The sequence below is a fragment of the Amblyomma mixtum genome, chromosome 6 (genome assembly GCF_055824585.1).
Source record: "Amblyomma mixtum isolate Tamu chromosome 6, ASM5582458v1, whole genome shotgun sequence".
NCBI classification, from domain to species: domain Eukaryota; kingdom Metazoa; phylum Arthropoda; class Arachnida; order Ixodida; family Ixodidae; genus Amblyomma; species Amblyomma mixtum.
In genome coordinates, this window is record NC_143017.1 from 2,522,375 (window position 1) to 2,540,021 (window position 17,647).

Genomic DNA, 17,647 nt, shown 5'->3' on the forward strand with positions numbered 1-17,647 from the left:
TTTTTTAAAGAGCGCAGCGACTCGCGCTATCTGCATCGTTCGAGGAAACGTGCCTTCGCTTATACAGATATTAAAGATATATGTAAGACAAGGAGAGAGAAGGTCAGCAACATATTTGATGGGTTTTATTTGGATACCATCGATATCTTTAGCGGCACTATTATTTAGACTGTGAATTGTGCTAATTATCTCTCCCTCATTTACTGGATACAAAAATATAGAGCTAGAGTTGTATGGAATACCATCAAGATCATTGTCTGGTGCGTTGTTACTTCCAATTTTTACAAAGTGTTCGTTAAAAGCGTCAGCAAGTGCTTTTCCCTCTAACTCAAGACCATTTATTTTTAAGCTCTGTATCCTTTCCTCAGGAATATTGCAATTCAACAAAGAGTTCAGTTTTTTCCACATTGTGGCCGTACGTGGAACCAGTGAATTAAAAGAAAGTGTATAGTAATCTCGCCTGGCCTTTTTTATATCTTTGTCTAAACGATTCCTAATTTTTTTAAAAGCCTGAAATATTTCGGGGTCTCTTGTCTTTATAAATTCACTGTATAATGCATTCTTTCTCCGTATTCTGGCAGATAGCTCTGCACTAATCCATGGTTTACGTATTTTCTTTTTTTGTTTAATGCACTTAAAAGGAAAGCTAATGTCATAACTTTCTTTCAATAGGCTGAAAAAAGCCTCGTAAGCCAAATTTGCGTCTTTAAGATCGTATACAGTATCCCAACATGTCTGAGCTATCTTCTCACGAAAAATAGAAAGAGTCTGATCTGTTATTAGTTGAATGAAATGGTTTGTCTTTGTTTCCTTGTTTCGTACGTGACCCTTGAAACATAAATATATCGGCAAGTGATCACTGAGATTCGATGCGAAGACGCCAGCATTAATGACTTCAGAACTTAAATTCGTAATAAATACGTCAATTAAAGATGACGAATTCTCGGTCACTCTGGTAGGAAGACTGATAGTATTCCAACACGCATTCATCTCCAAGAGAGTATCTAACCTAAGTTTTGGTGAATCATTCTTCATCATGTTAATGTTAATGTCTCCGCCATAAATTAAATTGAAATTGTTTTTATTTATAAAGACGAGAAAAGTTTCTAAGAACTCCAAAAATGATGTAACGGAACCATTCGGCGGGCGATAGCAAACAGCGAAAACAGTATTGTTTTGTATCACTGATAAAAATTCATAGTCATGAGTTATTACTGAAAACTGGTTCAATATTTCACATGCAGACGGCTTTTTAACCAAGGTGCATATTCCGCCACCACGACCTGTTGGTCGATTCAGGTAGAAAGTATTGTACAATGGAAGCCGAAAGATGTTCACATCGTCAACACACCAAGTCTCTGTCAGCATAATGACGTCAAAGGATTGCTTTGTTTGCTCAAAAAAGAGTTGTAAGTCATGTTCCTTGCGAGTAAAAGAACGTATGTTTAAGTGAAAACATTTGAAAGCCTTCGAAAACGCTGTACCTAAGTGATGGTTGAAAGTGTGTGGCAATACATACGAGTGAGTAGGTGCCATAGTGTTCTTAGTGTTCAGCTGATCTGTTGCTTAAGTTTGTCGCGGTCACTAGAGCAGGAAATGACCACCGCGTTTTGCCCATCAGCTTTCCGGACCAAGACCTTGTTGTTGTTGTGCCATACGTATTTGTAGTTATTTGTCTTGGCCCAGAGCTTTGTTTCGGTAAGCAGAGTACGTGTCCTTTTTGTCAGGTTTTCTAACACAAAAATGCTGTCATTTCCTTGGCACAGTGTTTTCCTGTTTTGCCACCATTTGTCTCTTACTGATTGTTTGGCGAAACGACAGATAATGCCAGGTATCTTATCTTGCTTTGAGGGCAGGCGATGAGTGGACACTATGTCACTTTCCTGAAGCTGTGGCAGGTTGTTTAGAGTTGCCAGCTTATTTATCTCATCAATCAGGTTTTCATCCTTCATTGCTTTAATTCCATGGAATTCAAGGTTGAGCTTTCGGCTTCTCCATTCCAAACAGTCCATTTCGTTTTTCAGCTGCGTTATTTCATCGTCTTGCTTCTCAATCTTATCTACCCTGTGTTTCAGGTCCTTGACTTCACGTTCGTTCTTTTCTATCCGAGTTAGAAGCTCATCGTACTGGTCACTCATGTACTGAACTGTGTCTTCGACGCTGTCAACTGTTTCTTTTAGCGGTAAAAGGTACTCCAGCTTTTCATTGATTGATTTCAGCAGTGCACGAACATCTTGGTCATCCGTATCAATGCTGGATCTATCGAGTTGTGGAGCACGACCTTTCGAACGCCTGCAATTTGAGCAACGCCACGCACTGCGATACTGCTCCCCTTTTGACTTGATAGTAGCATCTGAAATTCCTGCACATTTTCCCGTGTGATAGACAGATCTACAGTCACTACAGTCGATTTTGGAATCAAGTTCCTCGAGTTGCATATCACATGACCCACACTGTTCATCAAGGGGCATAGCGACACTTCTGGCAGCAGCAGCAGCAGCAGCAGTAAAAGAAGACAGCGGGAAAATATATTAACAGAGCAGCAACTAACCTGCAATTGCAGAGAAAAACTTCTTAAGATGGTGCCTTTCCCGTGCCGCTGCCGCTGCCAGTGTGACAGCCGCAGGTCTCTGGGCTTTCTTTATAGCCTCGTCCGATGGGTGGGCGTGTCCGCTGGCCGGTAGCGATGCAGTCCTGGATGACGTTATCTTCCGCAGCAACCAGCACACGTGCACGCAGACGGTTGTAGTCGATGTCAAAACTTCATATCTGCAATTGCAGAGAAAAACTTCTTAAGATGGTGCCTTTCCCGTGCCGCTGCCGCTGCCAGTGTGACAGCCGCAGGTCTCTGGGCTTTCTTTATAGCCTCGTCCGATGGGTGGGCGTGTCCGCTGGCCGGTAGCGATGCAGTCCTGGATGACGTTATCTTCCGCAGCAACCAGCACACGTGCACGCAGACGGTTGTAGTCGATGTCAAAACTTCATATCTGCAATTGCAGAGAAAAACTTCTTAAGATGGTGCCTTTCCCGTGCCGCTGCCGCTGCCAGTGTCGTTTCTTTCTTACTCGCTTGTACTCGCTTGTACCCACGATAACGTGAGAACCCAGAAAAAAAACAAATATTAATAAGATGATTAGCTGATTTGCGTTACTTGTATTTTGGCTAAGTTCTATCAGATATACAGGGCAATACGATCCATGCGCACAGACGTACCTCTGAAGGTTTATAACATGAAAACCTACAAAGTTTCAAAAAAAAAATAACCCAGTGTAGTAAGAATTAGGCATTGATAGTAAAAACGCAAATATAATTCATTATCATGGAAAGGATCTCACGAATGTGCTTGCAGTATTAAAAACTGCCACCTGAGGTTTTCCACTGAAATCATGCAGAGAAACGAAAGCGCAAGAATTACATATTTAAACAAAAGGATACTATTCTCATGGCCACCTACCCAACTAAATATGGTTCATGTGGCTCTCGAAGTTTACACTGAATAAATTTGGTCTTAGTGCACAGAATGCACACATGACTAAAATCTTTGGCAGAAAAATGTGGTGGCTTCTATGCTTGTTACTAGTATTACATACATGTGAATAGAAAAGAAAAAAGTGTAGGTATCTGAAGAAGTGTACAAGCTAGAATTCACATCCTGGCATTCCTACACATTTTTTTTCCACACAGATTACACATCAAAATGAACATACTGTGAAAGGTGAATATTTCGCTCTATCTAGTATTTTGCAATCCCCTTCAGAAATGTGGAGGTAGAAACGCAATCTAGGAACAAATATTGCATAGAAATGAAATAGCCTGGGAAAGTTTTAATTATAAACACAAAAAGGTTAAAAAAGTAGCAAAAACAAGCTATACGGAGAATGTACGGTGAATATTATAAATAAAACAGTTGCCTGAAAAAGCTACTAAATCCAATATCTAATCCGAAATCAGGAGTTCATGAACACACTAAATTTTTCTGCGCAAAAATCTAACATCTACGTTCCGATATGCGAGTTCATAAGCACATTAAATCTGAGCCATGTAATACTGCCACTTTTTTTTAATTCGTCAAGCTCCTGAAGGGCGCTGTGCACTTTTGGGTGGACTGAGGTTATCTTCCGGGACAACCGCCGGCTTCCTTCCTCTGGATTCATGCCCACCTGGTGCCTGAAAAGAAAGACACATTTAGAAGCTAGCTCATCCCAATTAGACCTGCAGAATTTTAGGGCTAGTCTAAATGTCGTTAGTGCGGCCTTTGTTAGTACTGCCGTTAGGTTGAGTTGGATTCCCAGCAGTGCAATGCTCTTAGCGCCACTTCTGTGGAAACAACGGTTCATATGAACGTCATTTACAAGGTTATACTAGCTTTTCAAGCAAAACAAAGCAACGCAGTGCAATAAAAGCATACACAGTGACCACGCAGTGATGCCAAGAAAACACATATCTCCAGTACTAGGCAGGCAACGTAACTTGTTCCAGCCACTGCAGTTACTCAGTGCATTCTGATTTGATGTTGTTTACACTACAGATTTCTGTAACGAGAGATATGCCTTGCGCGTAAAGCACAGTGATGTTACTGCCATATACCTTGGTTAAAACTTTTGGCCAAAAAGTTCGGTTCTGTGACTTTAAAATGAAGAATCTTCAATATTCTGGAGGGAGGATCCCACACGTTCATGTACACGGCCTTACGTGCAGCAATGGCTCGCATGCCATCGCTTCCTGTCTTAAAGCTTTGTGGTCAGTACAGCACAGTTCTCTGCTTATTCACCATCTTTACTTTCCCTACTACTCAAGGTTCTTCCAGTCCCTTATCTTATTTCTCAATAGTCTGCATGTATTCTTTCCGCGTTTCTGGCCATCAAATGTTGGCTTTCTCGCAGCTCATGAGCCTGTCGTAGTGAGAAAAAAAATTGCTCTGTATTCGTATGTTAGCTCCGATATAACGTGGTGTGCTTTCTCAATCATATGATTTTTAAAAAAACTTATTCTACATTCATGCATATATGGTACTACTGCTTTTGGTAGGTGCCCGTACTGCAAATTTCTCTTACAAACGTGTGAGAGCGTTTCTGCCGGAGCCGCAGCACTTGTGCTGGCTTGCATGAGCAGAATAGTAGCAAACATACCAGGGCATCAGCAGGACTTTGTTCATTACATTGTATTGTATTGACGATTGTATTGTATACCGATCCATAAGGAGTACTGACGACCACATTTCACATCAAAGTTTCCTGGATTTAATTCAAGATTGGTGTAGAACATGGCTAAGGACCCTAAATGTTTCCAAGTGTAAAAAAATCTTTTTTTCTCGAAAATCAGCAAACTCTTACTTCCCTTACCACATTAGTAACAACATACTGGGTCGGTCTACTCAATAAAAATACTTAGGTGTTCACTTCTCACCAAACCTTTCGTGGACTGCTCACATAACCACCATTGCTGCCAATGCTTCACGATCATTAGGTTTCCTGCGCCGCAACTTACAAAGCACTACTGCTAATGTGCGTGAACAAGCCTATTTAACTTTTGTTAGATCTCAGTTCGAGCATGCGTCTTGTATTTGGTCTGCTCATCAGAAGTACTTAATTGACATACTAGAAGCAATCGAAAATAGGGCTAGTCGATTTATTTCACGAAATTTTAGTTTTCAATCAAGAGTTACTCAAATGAAGCTAGAACTTTCCTTCCATTAAGAACTCGTCGAGACATAGCCCTTTTATCTCTGTTTCACAAATTAATCCATGCCACTCGTTCACCTTTATCGCACCTGCAACGATCCTCTTATTCATCAACCAGATCGCACAATAACCTCAGCTACACACGCATTTATGGCAGTACTCACGCCTTTAACTTTTCTCCGCTCCCACGTGCTATATGTCTATGGAATGATCTTCCAAACTGCATTGCATCGCAGCGAAACCACAGCAGGTTTCATAATCATCTGGTCAAACATTATATCGACAACACCTAGCACGTTTTCTTCTTTGCCCGAGTCATGCCTTGTTTTTCTGTTGTAACACCCTGTTTATCAGACTATTTGCCTTCCTGTGTGTTTGCTCATGTTCTCCCCCCCCGTTACTATTATGTGTTATTTATATTTTACTTCTTTTGATCCAATGTTTTTCTGCATGTATTTTGTACAGTCGTGATAGTTTGTAATCAGCATTTAAACATAACAGTGTTTGTTTCTGCGCATTTTTGGTTTTTTCTAGCTACCGTTGTACTTATTTATTGCTCCCCCTTACACAATGCCTCACTGGAGGCCTGTAAGGTATATGTAAAAAAAATAAATAAATAAATTACCACGCTGGACCCTTCGTGATAATTCACATGAAAAACAATCACATTCCTTCTGTTCTGTCATCATTATGACTTCCACTGATACACTATCGTCCAAAATAAGATAATGTGGCTGCTAGCGTACTATTGCTCAAATATGCTGAAATCTATCACATGCCTACTGTTCTGTCATCATACTGACTTGTACTGGCACACTATCGTCCAAAATAAGATAATGTGGCTCCTAGCACACTATTGCTCAAAAATGCTGAAATCATCGTTTTTCTGTAAAAAACTAGGGATCTTACACATGACTAGACAATGCAGTCACGATCTCATCTTATTACTCAGCCGAATGATTGAAATAGCTGAAGAAAGTTATCAACATCAGCCACAGCCACATAAACGCTAGCCTTCAAGACTTTTGTGAGGCCATGAAGAACTGCCGAAAAGGACGATACACAGTAAACAGACAGGTTGAGCGCACATGTGTGCATGTCGCCTTTTAGCACAACTCTTCGTGGTTTTGGAGAATAGAAAGAGACTAGCATCTATCACAGGACTGGCTTTGAACTACAGCACATTAAATTACAACTGATCTCTGGAGGAGGGGTGAATGATGTTCAGAATGTGAAAATAAATATTGTTCACTAGGTCCCTTGTTAGATTGCGGGCTTAATTAAGCCCTGCCCGCTATTTTACTGGCCTTCTCTGAAACTGCAGGGCTCACCAAGCATTGCTCGGAATTCTTGCGTTCGTATTTCTTATTTATTTGTGACAACAGCAGTTGCCAGAAGAGAATGGCATAAAAAACTGTAACGAAAGAATGGAAGCCGTGGTTGCATGTACTGGGAAGCATAGTGGACTCGCGACTTCAAAGACAAGCCATCAAACTCCTAGTAGCTTCACGCAGGATCAGCCCGTATGAGAGAATGTGCCATCCAGCCTAATAGTTAAGATAATCATTTGCGTCATTTCTGTGTCCATGTGCCACTGCGCTGTTTCGCCGTAATGTTAGACCAACTCGCCCATCAGTTCGTATTGTTAAGGCTGTCAAACCATGCATAAAATGCACATGCGCATTGAATCGAAAAAATGCCTGAGATGTCGCGGGAGGGATGCCAGGCTTATGCAGTTTATATGCAGTTTTTCTGTCACGTGTTGCTGAGCACATACGGCTACTGCAATAGTCGTAAAGAGATAGACATGGTAAAAACTTCTCTATAAAATAGAGAAAAATGTTTTGCTCACCGCTGAATGAACTGCAATGTGGCTTGGACTTGACTGTATTTCATGTTGACACAAAAGTATGCAGCTAAAAAGATATCCATGGTGGCCAGAAAGCTCAGGCTTCAAAGCACCTTGCTGCATTCAATGTCACAATGCATGTGCAATCAAAGATGCTTGGGCCTGAAAAGAAAATCTCCTTTAGTGCCATAAAGTCATTTCGGATTAGATGTTATCAATTGTGGAGTAATTTTGTTTTTTTTTAATGCTACATCTCGGAAGAATAATTTTTGGCATGATAATATGAACATAAGGCATACAAATATTTCGCACATAGCTACTCATGTAAGCACAGCTAAAAAAATTATTGTCCGCAGCTCTATGCAGCATCCTAATGGTAGATGCTCAAGCTATTTATAAAGCAATGAACAAGAGCAGATAAATGAATGGCAATGCATGTGATATTTTAAAAAGATGACTCTGAAGGTGATATTGTAGCCCACAAACCACAATTCTACAGCTTCACTAGCAGGGTTCAAGCAGCGGATTATGATTCCAGCTACCATCTCTAACAGGACTGTGACATGTGCATGGTAAAGTTAGCTTGCTGGGGCAGATAGTGTCTCCCTGTCTGAGACCCGTACTAAGTGGTGTTTTGTCTCTTTGCACATGGAGGGATAGATATTTTCCACTATGCTTATAAGCCTCTTCTACCCGCCGTTTGTGTGATGCCTGCATGGCTGCTGAGGTTTTGACTGGGTCAAATATTTTGTCATTGACGTAATACAGGAGTTGTTAAAATTTTACACTCTTCTATATGATCTCATACATAGTGTGAGTATGGTCCAATGTAGAGCACTCTTTGCAAAAGCCAGCCTTGTCTTTTGGTTGACTTAAGCCTAAGGTTGATCTAATTCCATTAGCGATCACCTTAGTCCATATCTTGTAAACAGCAGATAGCAAGCTGATTGGTATGTAAATCTTCAATTCCTTGATGGCTCCTTCCTTACGAAGGTGTGTTCTTCCAAGATTCTGAAAAATTATTGTTGCGAGGTACTGCATATACACGAGTGCCAGTTTAGCAGGGGGGCAGCAGGATGAACCATTGGGCAAGTATATGCGTTTCACTTCGAACAAGATGGGTGGCTCTGACCTATGCTTGCAAAATTAAAAATGCTTTTAGCTAAGAGGCACCAATACCATACGCGTTTTAACAGAACATAACACTGATAAATGTGTGTGTTGCCGAGTTGAACTTCATGTGGTGGAAAAGTTATTTTCAGCCTTAATGTTGCTTTTTGTGGGGCTTATTGTTCCAAATCTTCACCTAAAATATGTTAAACGTTGTGGTGGAGAGCTTCACATAGTTTGTGACCACATAATGAACTTTTACGTCTATTGGCATCCCACAGCATACAGGTACTTTTCTATTTTGTCCATTTCACATTTGACTGCTATGGCCAGGAATCAAACCTTCGACCTCACTCTATGTAACGACTACATTGCCATGCAATATATATTTTTACATTGACAAGCAAAAGAAAAATGACTTTTGCATAGGACAGCGATGTATGAAGAAATAAAAACTGCAAGATGGGGATAGCAAGTACAATTTAGTTTGTTAAAAGCCATAAATCAATGTGAATATAAAAAAAACGGTCACACACTGCGTTTCATGGTTCAGGTGCAACGCTGTCAGAGCTATTTTTCTTGTTTGTGCTGCCTGCAACCGTAATCAAAAAGTACTGCGTTCCTCGTGGAGAGCAAAATAAATGTTTTGACGGCAACGGCATCACATGACGCATTTGTCATGAGCTCGGTTAAAGGCGCTGCTATTCCTGAGGACATCTGCCATCACTTCGTGCGTTTGAACACTTGACCACAAAACAGGCACGAGTAACACGCCTCCCTATCATCTGCCCATTACCTTATCAGTTCAATGCCGCGGATCGAAACTACGTGCGCCCGCGCCTCGCATGGCCGTGTTACCGATACGCCGATGCCAGGACCGCTTTGGCGCACGCTTTTTCTTTTCTTTTCACTTCACGCCACACTACTATAGCTGGTTCTTCGGGTTTCTTATTGTTCTTTTTTTCGACCTAGTCAATGCGTACAGTGTGTTGTTCCCCGCGACCGCTGATAATGACACCGCTGATAAGATATGACACCGCTGATAATGACACCGCTGATAAGAGATGAAGGTATACATACCTTGAAAACGAGCAGCATCTCCGTCGTCTGTCCAAGAGATGCTGCGTTGCTTGCTACACAGTTGCAGCCCTTGAATTTGCAGTCGCCTCCGGACAATGTGTTCTGCGCGCCCTACCACTTGGTATGAGCAGCCGCGTTATGCGGCACTCCGAGCTGCGTGCAGCGGGTCCAGGGTGGTATTACTCCTCAATCTCCCGAAGAATATAAAACGCCATTTCCGTCTGCGAACAGCCTACATGTGTGTGACGCTTCTAATAAGCGTACAGTCGCTCTACGTAGCGCCGAGCATAATGGCACGGACATACAAAGGCTTTTGCGCTTAAGTTGCGCATTTCTAGATTGCGCAGCAGTTCCCCTTTCGAAACAAGAACTATAATTTTGCGATCGTGCTGACGTGCGGACCGAGAGCCGTTCAACTTTTCGTGTAGATTTACACACTTTTCTAACAGTGTACAGCCAAACAGCATGCGTTTCAATTACAGCAAGCTTTTTCTGAGAGGGGTTGCGTTGGTTGCCTGGAATGGCTGTTTCTCTCAGAATTCCGAGCGACTGCTGCGAGGACGGACACCACGGAACTAGCTCCGGTCGTTGACCGCGCGTTGCAACTCTTATTGAGCGCGACTGTACATGGGCGACGTTATGCAGACGCCGCCAAAAGTGTGCAAGCACTCAGAATGCGCGGGGCACGTATGTATCACAAGTCCGCTTCTTCATAATTACTCGAAGGCAGTGTTCACTCTGTGACATAAAAAGGCATTTCAGGCTCCAGTCCGCATTGTTTCTGTGTTCAGTTGCCGTTTTATTCTGTCACCGTCAAGCTTACGTTGTTGCAGTTTTCTCGCAGCTTAACACGTCACGTGATCCCAACTCTCCCAAAGTGATATCACAACAGCCGCGCCGAAGTGAGCGATATTTATATTTTCCAAGGCGTGTTGATGAATGGTACGTCTGCTCCCGAGTAATAAACACTATACGCGGTGCTAACAAAACACCGTAAAGATGACGGAGCGCCTTGCGCCTCGTTATTATCATCACTCGCTGGGGCCTGACCACCTGGTCTCCTGTGGTCGGCTTCCCCGCGATGCACCCTTCCTAGATTGGTTAGCTGCGCCGGCGTCACAGCGCCACGAGTGGCGTGACTGCAGCGCGCGGGGAAGGACGCGCGCTGATGTTCAGGTGCGACGCTTTGCTTTCGGCTAACGGGGCGAGGCCCCGTGGGCAGGAAAGTTCTCCCGCATTTCGTCCGACCGCAGAGTATCCTGCGCCCTAGCGTGGGCGAACATTCGCTCGTAACATTGCTGGTGAGCCGGACATCCTCGAATCCCTAGCGTATTTTGTTGCTAGCCTGGCTTTATTTTTGTAGCCCTGTTTGTGTCAGCCAGAATGCTGTCTCTTTGTTCCCACAGAACAGGGCCCGCCGTGGTCGGCGGGCGCTCCGTAGCGTGCGTGATCACTGGCTGGGGTCGCGGCGGTTTTCAATTGTGTCAGCCGCTGTTAGGCGAGGAGAACGTACCCATCTCGCCTATTAAAATCGCACACACAACTTGTCACAAAGAACAAGTATAACTACTTGGCACCTTACAGCCGTCAAAGCCGGCACCTCTGTTGTACCACAACACTCTAAGAAATAGGTCAGAGTGAAAGTCGAAGGCAGGTGCTCTGACTTGCACATGAAAAGTGATGATACTCTTTGTAGACACGGAAGCGAACGGGGAAATCTGCTTTGCCTACGTCCTGCAGACTTCCTCCGCGACAGCGATCACCGTCTCTTGATTTCATAGAACTTTTGACTGCTGATGCAATCTTTCAACGTATGCAACTCTCTCGAGGGACAAGGGAGCTTTCACCCTTTTCGAACAAACTTTGAGTAAAGAAACGTTGTACGGCGAAGAATAGGCCGGAGGTTTGCCTTGTAGTAGGACACCTTACTGGACGACTTGCAAAGGACTTTCCAGTGTCATGGAGCAGAGCAATAGCGGAGTCCGGGTGCCATGAAAATCTCATTATAATGCAAAATACAGCCTCAGGCTGTGTATCGGTGAGATATCGGTTGCGTGTGGCTTCATCAGAGGCTTGCAATTTAGCTTCTCTTGAAGTTTACTGCACACTGACCTCATAAAAGTGTTATTTACTGCACACTGACCTCCCGCAAGTGTTATTTAGGAAATCCTAAAATATTCGAGAAAGGACGGTCACCCTAAATTTTGTGTGTACTTACACGTTGGCGTACTGGTTTGAAGCTTGACTCAGCAGATACCGCGCGTTCAAGACGTGGGCCTTCTCCTGCAATAAGCAAAAAACACCTGAGATCTTGTCATAAGTGGAGCACATGCATGTGGCATTTACAGAGTGTCCTAAGAAACCTCGAATCTACTAATCTAAAGAGATCTAATTAAAAGAGATCAATAAGTTCTAGCCTATTTTCCAAGCCGATCAGTCCATCTCCCTTGCAACCAATCTTGATGTTTTTGTTTCGTTAGCAACACTGCGCCAGGCTTTCGCGTCTTCGCGCAGCCGGTGGCCGGTAGGCACGAATGGCCTTGAACAGCCGTTGCCCAGCAACCGTTTCAGCCGAGCTCTGCCACGCGCGTAGTCGCTCGCTCCCGCCAGGTTCGTGCTCTCCGCTGAGGTAGAGGGCGAGGAGGTGGCGCTTCGGAGGGGTATATGCGCGCTTCGCCTCGGTGGAATCGTCGTTATGGAGAGCGCTGAAGAGAAGAAACGGCGACAGGACCGAGCTAGAAAGAGACAATGCGCTCTAGGGACAGAAGAAGAACGCGCTGCACGACTCGAAAGGCGTCGTAACCAAGATGCGGCTAGGAGTCGTTCCACTTCTGAGAGTGACGCCAGGCTGACGACTCCGGAAGATTCCGGAATGAGTTCCCAAGATCGTCGAAATGAAACCAAGCGCGAACGACGCGCCTAGTTACACCACAAGCCTAAACTACAAGCGTAGCCATGCGGCTGTTACTAACGCAACTGACCAGGCTTAGCCAGAGCTAAACCACGCCTAATTTTTGCTTCTCAAAGTTTGCACTCGACCACTCTGGTAGCGCATGGGTTGCCAGTTCGCAGCAAGATGCCCACCGCTAATGTCCCCCCTTTTTAATTGCTCCAATATAAAATAAATTTCTACTTCCGCTCTATTACACGCTGTCTGGATGCTCTTAAAGTCAGAAAAAAAATTTTAGGAGACACTTATTCTCTGCCTCAAGGGAGGGATCTCATAGCGTAGTGGGTTAATTTTCATACATGCGCATGTTCAGTCTTTACTTTACATACCTAGATCCCTAAGAGTGCTCATACCCCTCCCGGCGTTATGGTGCAGCGATTAAGAGACTCGCCACTGCCCTGCGATTGCAAGTGCCCGCAGTGGTGGCCCTTGTGCGGCCCAGATTGCTCTTCGCCAGCATCAATCATTAATTTAACCGTCGCCTGCCGCAATGGTCGGCTGCTCACTACTTGCTGGAAAGATTGTCATGACGCTTCAAAGTCACGTGTCGTAGGTGGCGCAACTGCCTTGTGAGTTGCTCTCTCGAAAAAAACTTGCCAGATCCATGCCCGTTGCATTTCGCTCACTGCGCATTCCTTTCTTTGGCTTAGTCATATACCCTTGCATTCCGACATGGAACCTCCCTCTTGTTGCATATTCCTCCACCTTCGTCACACGCACTTCCTTTCACAATTCTTGCCAACCAAATACAATTTCCGTGCGAAATTTGAACTCGACAATGCACTAGTTTAGCTGAGAGAAACATTCTACAGCGGGCGCTTAACTGCAGAGCATGCTACACACTCCACGATAGAACTCAGGGCTACATGCCTGAGCTGATGCTATAACAACTTTAAAGATATTTGGCATACTTCCGTTGGCGTTCGGTTTTCCACCTACACACACATTTAATGCCACCAGCAATCAATAGTGGTCTGTTCCTGCATCTTCAAACGTACCCCATACGTGTTCGCTGCGACGCAAGTGGTGCAGGCCCAGCCATTATTCGCGTTGGTAACGAGGAAAGGAGTAATTGCCTGCCCACCCCTGTCCTACATAAAGGTGTTTTTTTTTTTTGCCGGCATAAATCGAAGAATGTCAGTTCAATTCGTGGAGCGCCAAACAGAAATGTGTCAGGATGATCAGCAGTACATTAGAATATCAGCATTAGTTGGACAGCAAAGCATTAGAGGCAGTTAGTGGTAATTACACTTTCTGTCCTCCCGAACAACAATTTGAAACTATGAAAAATTGGAGCAGAAAACTAGCGCGATTTTCCGGTTCGTACTCGCTCACGATCGCGGCATATACTGCCTGCTTTTCGGCGACAACCTCTGTCTTCCGGCCCCATCATGCTTCCATGTCAGCCTGCTGCTTCTCGTGAATGGGCCCACTCCCGTAAATGCTATGCATTCTCTGTAGTACTCCCCTAGAGTTTGTGCCAGTGGCGTGAAGGATATGTAAAAAATGCTACATGAAGATCAAGATCCTCCAAAGCAGCAACACAGATGAGCACAGTGTTTCAACACAGCCAACGGTTCACAGACGCCCCAAAATATTTCTGAAGGAGTATGGCGGGGACTGGTCTGTCGAGGGCGGTAAGTGGGGGGGGGGGGGGGGGGGCAGCCCCCAGGTTTGGGGCTCACCCTCAAATTAGGGAACTAGGGTAAAAGTGAGGATTATTTATTTGTTCGTCTGAAGCGTAGCTGGCTTTTCTAGTGTGTCTTTCAGTTCGAGTCCACCTTTTTTTTGCTCCTTGTCTCCGGAGCAATTTACTGGGTGGGGGCCTTGTGAAGGCTGGAAGCAGATGACTTGGTGGGGGGCAGCGCTTCTCAAGGGTGTAGTTTTGTTTGCGTTTCGTTATATGGTGGATGGCGTTTGCGGGCGGTGAAGGTTTGGGGGGAGCGGGGTTCGGCCGGTGGATTCAGGGCGGTGATGGACGGGTGCGGAGCACCTAGCTACGGGCTTGCGGAGATGGAAGTGGCTGGTGATTGGGGCTTCTTGAGTCACTCAAGACAAACTCTCCGAAGGTGCACACTGAGTCACTCCAGCTCTTTCAAAATGTGACACTGGAACTCCTTACGGAGAAAAAGGACGACAACAGAGACTGTACATACGACTCGCTTGTATTGACAGCTCCACTTAACAGCCGATTTGTAATCTTTTTTTCCTTTGTGAGAACGTTGTTCGTCAGTGGGACGCCCTTTTCATTAGCTGTAGATTTATTATTACGTATTTACTCTGTTATTTATGTTTATATTTACGGAGAATGCTGTCCTGCGGCATTATCATAACCGGTAGGGAAGTAGATCTATCAAAAAATTATGCACATAGAGAAAACGAAATTTCTTTACTGACAAGTTTCAAATTCTTTACTAACAAGTTCCAAGTTATTCTCGGTCGTAATTCACTAGCTGACTGTGTGTTCACAGACTTCGCGAAAACGTTTGATAAAGCACGCCATAGCTTACTACTATACAAATTGCAGCAACTAAACCTCGAACTAAAGAGTCTAGCCTGGCTTGATGCTTTTCTTACACATCGTCAGCAGTTGACTTCTATTATTGACCTTTCCTCGGACCTGAGTGTGGTTCACTCCGGTGCTTCGCAAGGCTCTGTGCTCGGGCCGCTTCTTTTCCTTATTTACATTAACCCATTAGCGCCCAGTGTACTTTTAAAAGTACACTTAATTTTTTTATAATTTCACCACCAAAGACTGCAATTTTCTTTTCAAGTAGGGCATGCTTTTGTCAACAGGGGATTGGCCAACCACCTTAACTAATTTGGCGCACTTCCTCTGCTCAGTATGTTAGCTTTCCGTGGTGAAACTTCAGGATGTTTGTTTCCCACGAAGTGCACCGGTAGTTGCTTGCTTATAATTTTCTCACGGCCGCATTCATGTACGTATTACGCTAGTTTCAAGTATAGAGCAGCACGAAAGACGAAAGTAAACAACGGATGCTTTGAATGTCCTGCACCTTTAGCATTTTTTGCTCTGTGATGATTTATATACTGCTGTACTTTCTATAGTACACTGGGTCTTCCTGTGTGCAGAACGGCGCCTATTTATTCCAGTTCATAGATCTTATAGTTACTTCCAATTTTTCGGAAAAAATCACTTTGTCTGCTCAGCAAGGCCTCGGAGGCTGCTGTACTTGCAGCTAGCGGTCTTGAGTTTGATGATGGTATGATTTTAATTGGTTGTAATAAAGTTTGGTTATAAGAACTGAAGGTTCTGCCGAGCAGGCAGTTACTGTTATGCCATTCACACCGTCTGCGCAAAGTACTTGAGTTCAGAAATGAAACTTTTGGAAGCGCGTGTTGTCCTGTCGTCACCTGAGGTGATTTAAACCCTTAGTGACCATTTCATCTTTTTTTTAAATTTTTTTACCTCTCAAGACATTCTTGTAACGCTCCACTGGGAGGAATTTAGGTCTAGAGGAACCGTTCGCCAAAACAGGTGTAGGAAGTGTCCACTCGGGCCAAAGAAAGCGATGAAATAGAACCAGCCATGAAACATCGATTCTTGCTTCAGTAGTATAGGTTACATGCCTTTATTGAAGTCTACGATCAACAGTATAGTAACTATGGCTTGCAACTATAACAGCAGTGAGCCTACGTGTTTTGTAGAGTGGTGGTTGCCTACAGCACAAGAAAAACAGATTTTTTTAAAGCCAAAACTCTTTTTCTTTTACAACAGTGGTATGGCAGGTGTTGACCTTTCGCATCAAACCGTCTACTGCCAGTATATCAGCATCAGGGACAAAAAGTGATAGCGGTTGTTGACATCAAAGCTCAACTTTGCAATTGTGAAAGCCTGAACAATATACCAGATTGCTATAGACGAGCCTGCTGACTATTTTTGCTTTGGTAAGAATGTTACTCATTATTATCTACACCTTGACATGCAGTAACCAGCGGTTCGCAGACACTCTGGCTCAATCGTATCTGATGCTTCTTTGAAAAGGAGAAAGCTTTCCGTGCAAAGTAGAATAACTGCGGTGCCAGTATAGCCAGAAAATATTCATGTAGGCCTGCAAGAAGCGTTATATCACCCTGAGTAAAAATCGCAGACATAATAACAAAATTCACGCCACCAATAGGAATGCAGTGAAGTAGCCACATGTGCTACAGGGAAGACCCAGTGTACTATAAAAAGTACACCTCTGTAACCTCTGGAAGGAATAAAGCAATCGTGACGAAATTTCAGCAATCTCTTTTCCTTTATATGAAAGTATTATGTGCTAAAAATGAAGGAAATCTCTCTGCTAGATTTTTCTTGGCCCCTAATGGGTTAACGACCTACCCTCCAGCATTTCACCTCACATTCACCTATTCGCCGATGACTGCTTAATATTCAGGGAAATAACATGCGATGGCGACAAGCTAATGCCTCAATCCGTCCTCGACTCCATCTTAACCTCATGTAAATCTTGGCTTGACACAGGCTCAGCGTGACGAGCAACGTAGACGCTTTATTGGCACACCCGTGCCCAGCCGAGAATGCCGAACGCCAGTGGAACGCAGCGCTTATATAGAGCTCAGCGACGGGCCATCAATGTGACGTCACTCGCGCTTCGCTTGACACCACAGTTTCGGCCTGCCATCCCTTTCATCTCGTCGAAGAATACGTCGTCTCCGCCCTTTTCATAAACTTTTCCACCGTTCTTACCTGCACGAAAAACATATCTCACCCAACATTACGTGTCACCACGGATGGATCACGCTCACAAGGTGGTTAGAATACCATTCTACAGAACGAAAACCTACTTTCATTCATTGTTGCCCCGGGCATCCCTCGGCTGGAATAACCTTCCCGCACCACTGACACTGGTTAATGACAACCGTTTATGTCAAGAATGCATCAGCTAACATTCTATACTTAGCCACCTTCTGTAAAATTATGCTCATATTGCTATGTTTTGTGGCTTCGTATAA

General features: G+C 44.0%; 2 protein-coding genes across 2 annotated transcripts in view; both read right to left on the bottom strand.

The window, feature by feature from the left end:
* The window catches only part of LOC149338093 (uncharacterized), a 163,723-nt gene that overhangs the window by 65,692 nt on the left and 80,384 nt on the right, over positions 1 to 17,647 (bottom strand). Inside the window, exon 10 of the mRNA XM_089550269.1 lies at positions 11,939 to 12,003. Within this exon, the coding sequence (XP_089406395.1) occupies positions 11,939 to 12,003 (65 nt within the window). The remainder of the gene's footprint in view (positions 1 to 11,938; positions 12,004 to 17,647) is intronic.
* LOC149338095 (uncharacterized) lies at positions 1,332 to 2,525 on the bottom strand. The gene has a single exon (XM_089550265.1). It carries the CDS (start codon positions 2,469 to 2,471, stop codon positions 1,551 to 1,553), a length of 921 nt encoding a protein of 306 aa, XP_089406391.1. The 5' UTR covers positions 2,472 to 2,525; the 3' UTR covers positions 1,332 to 1,550.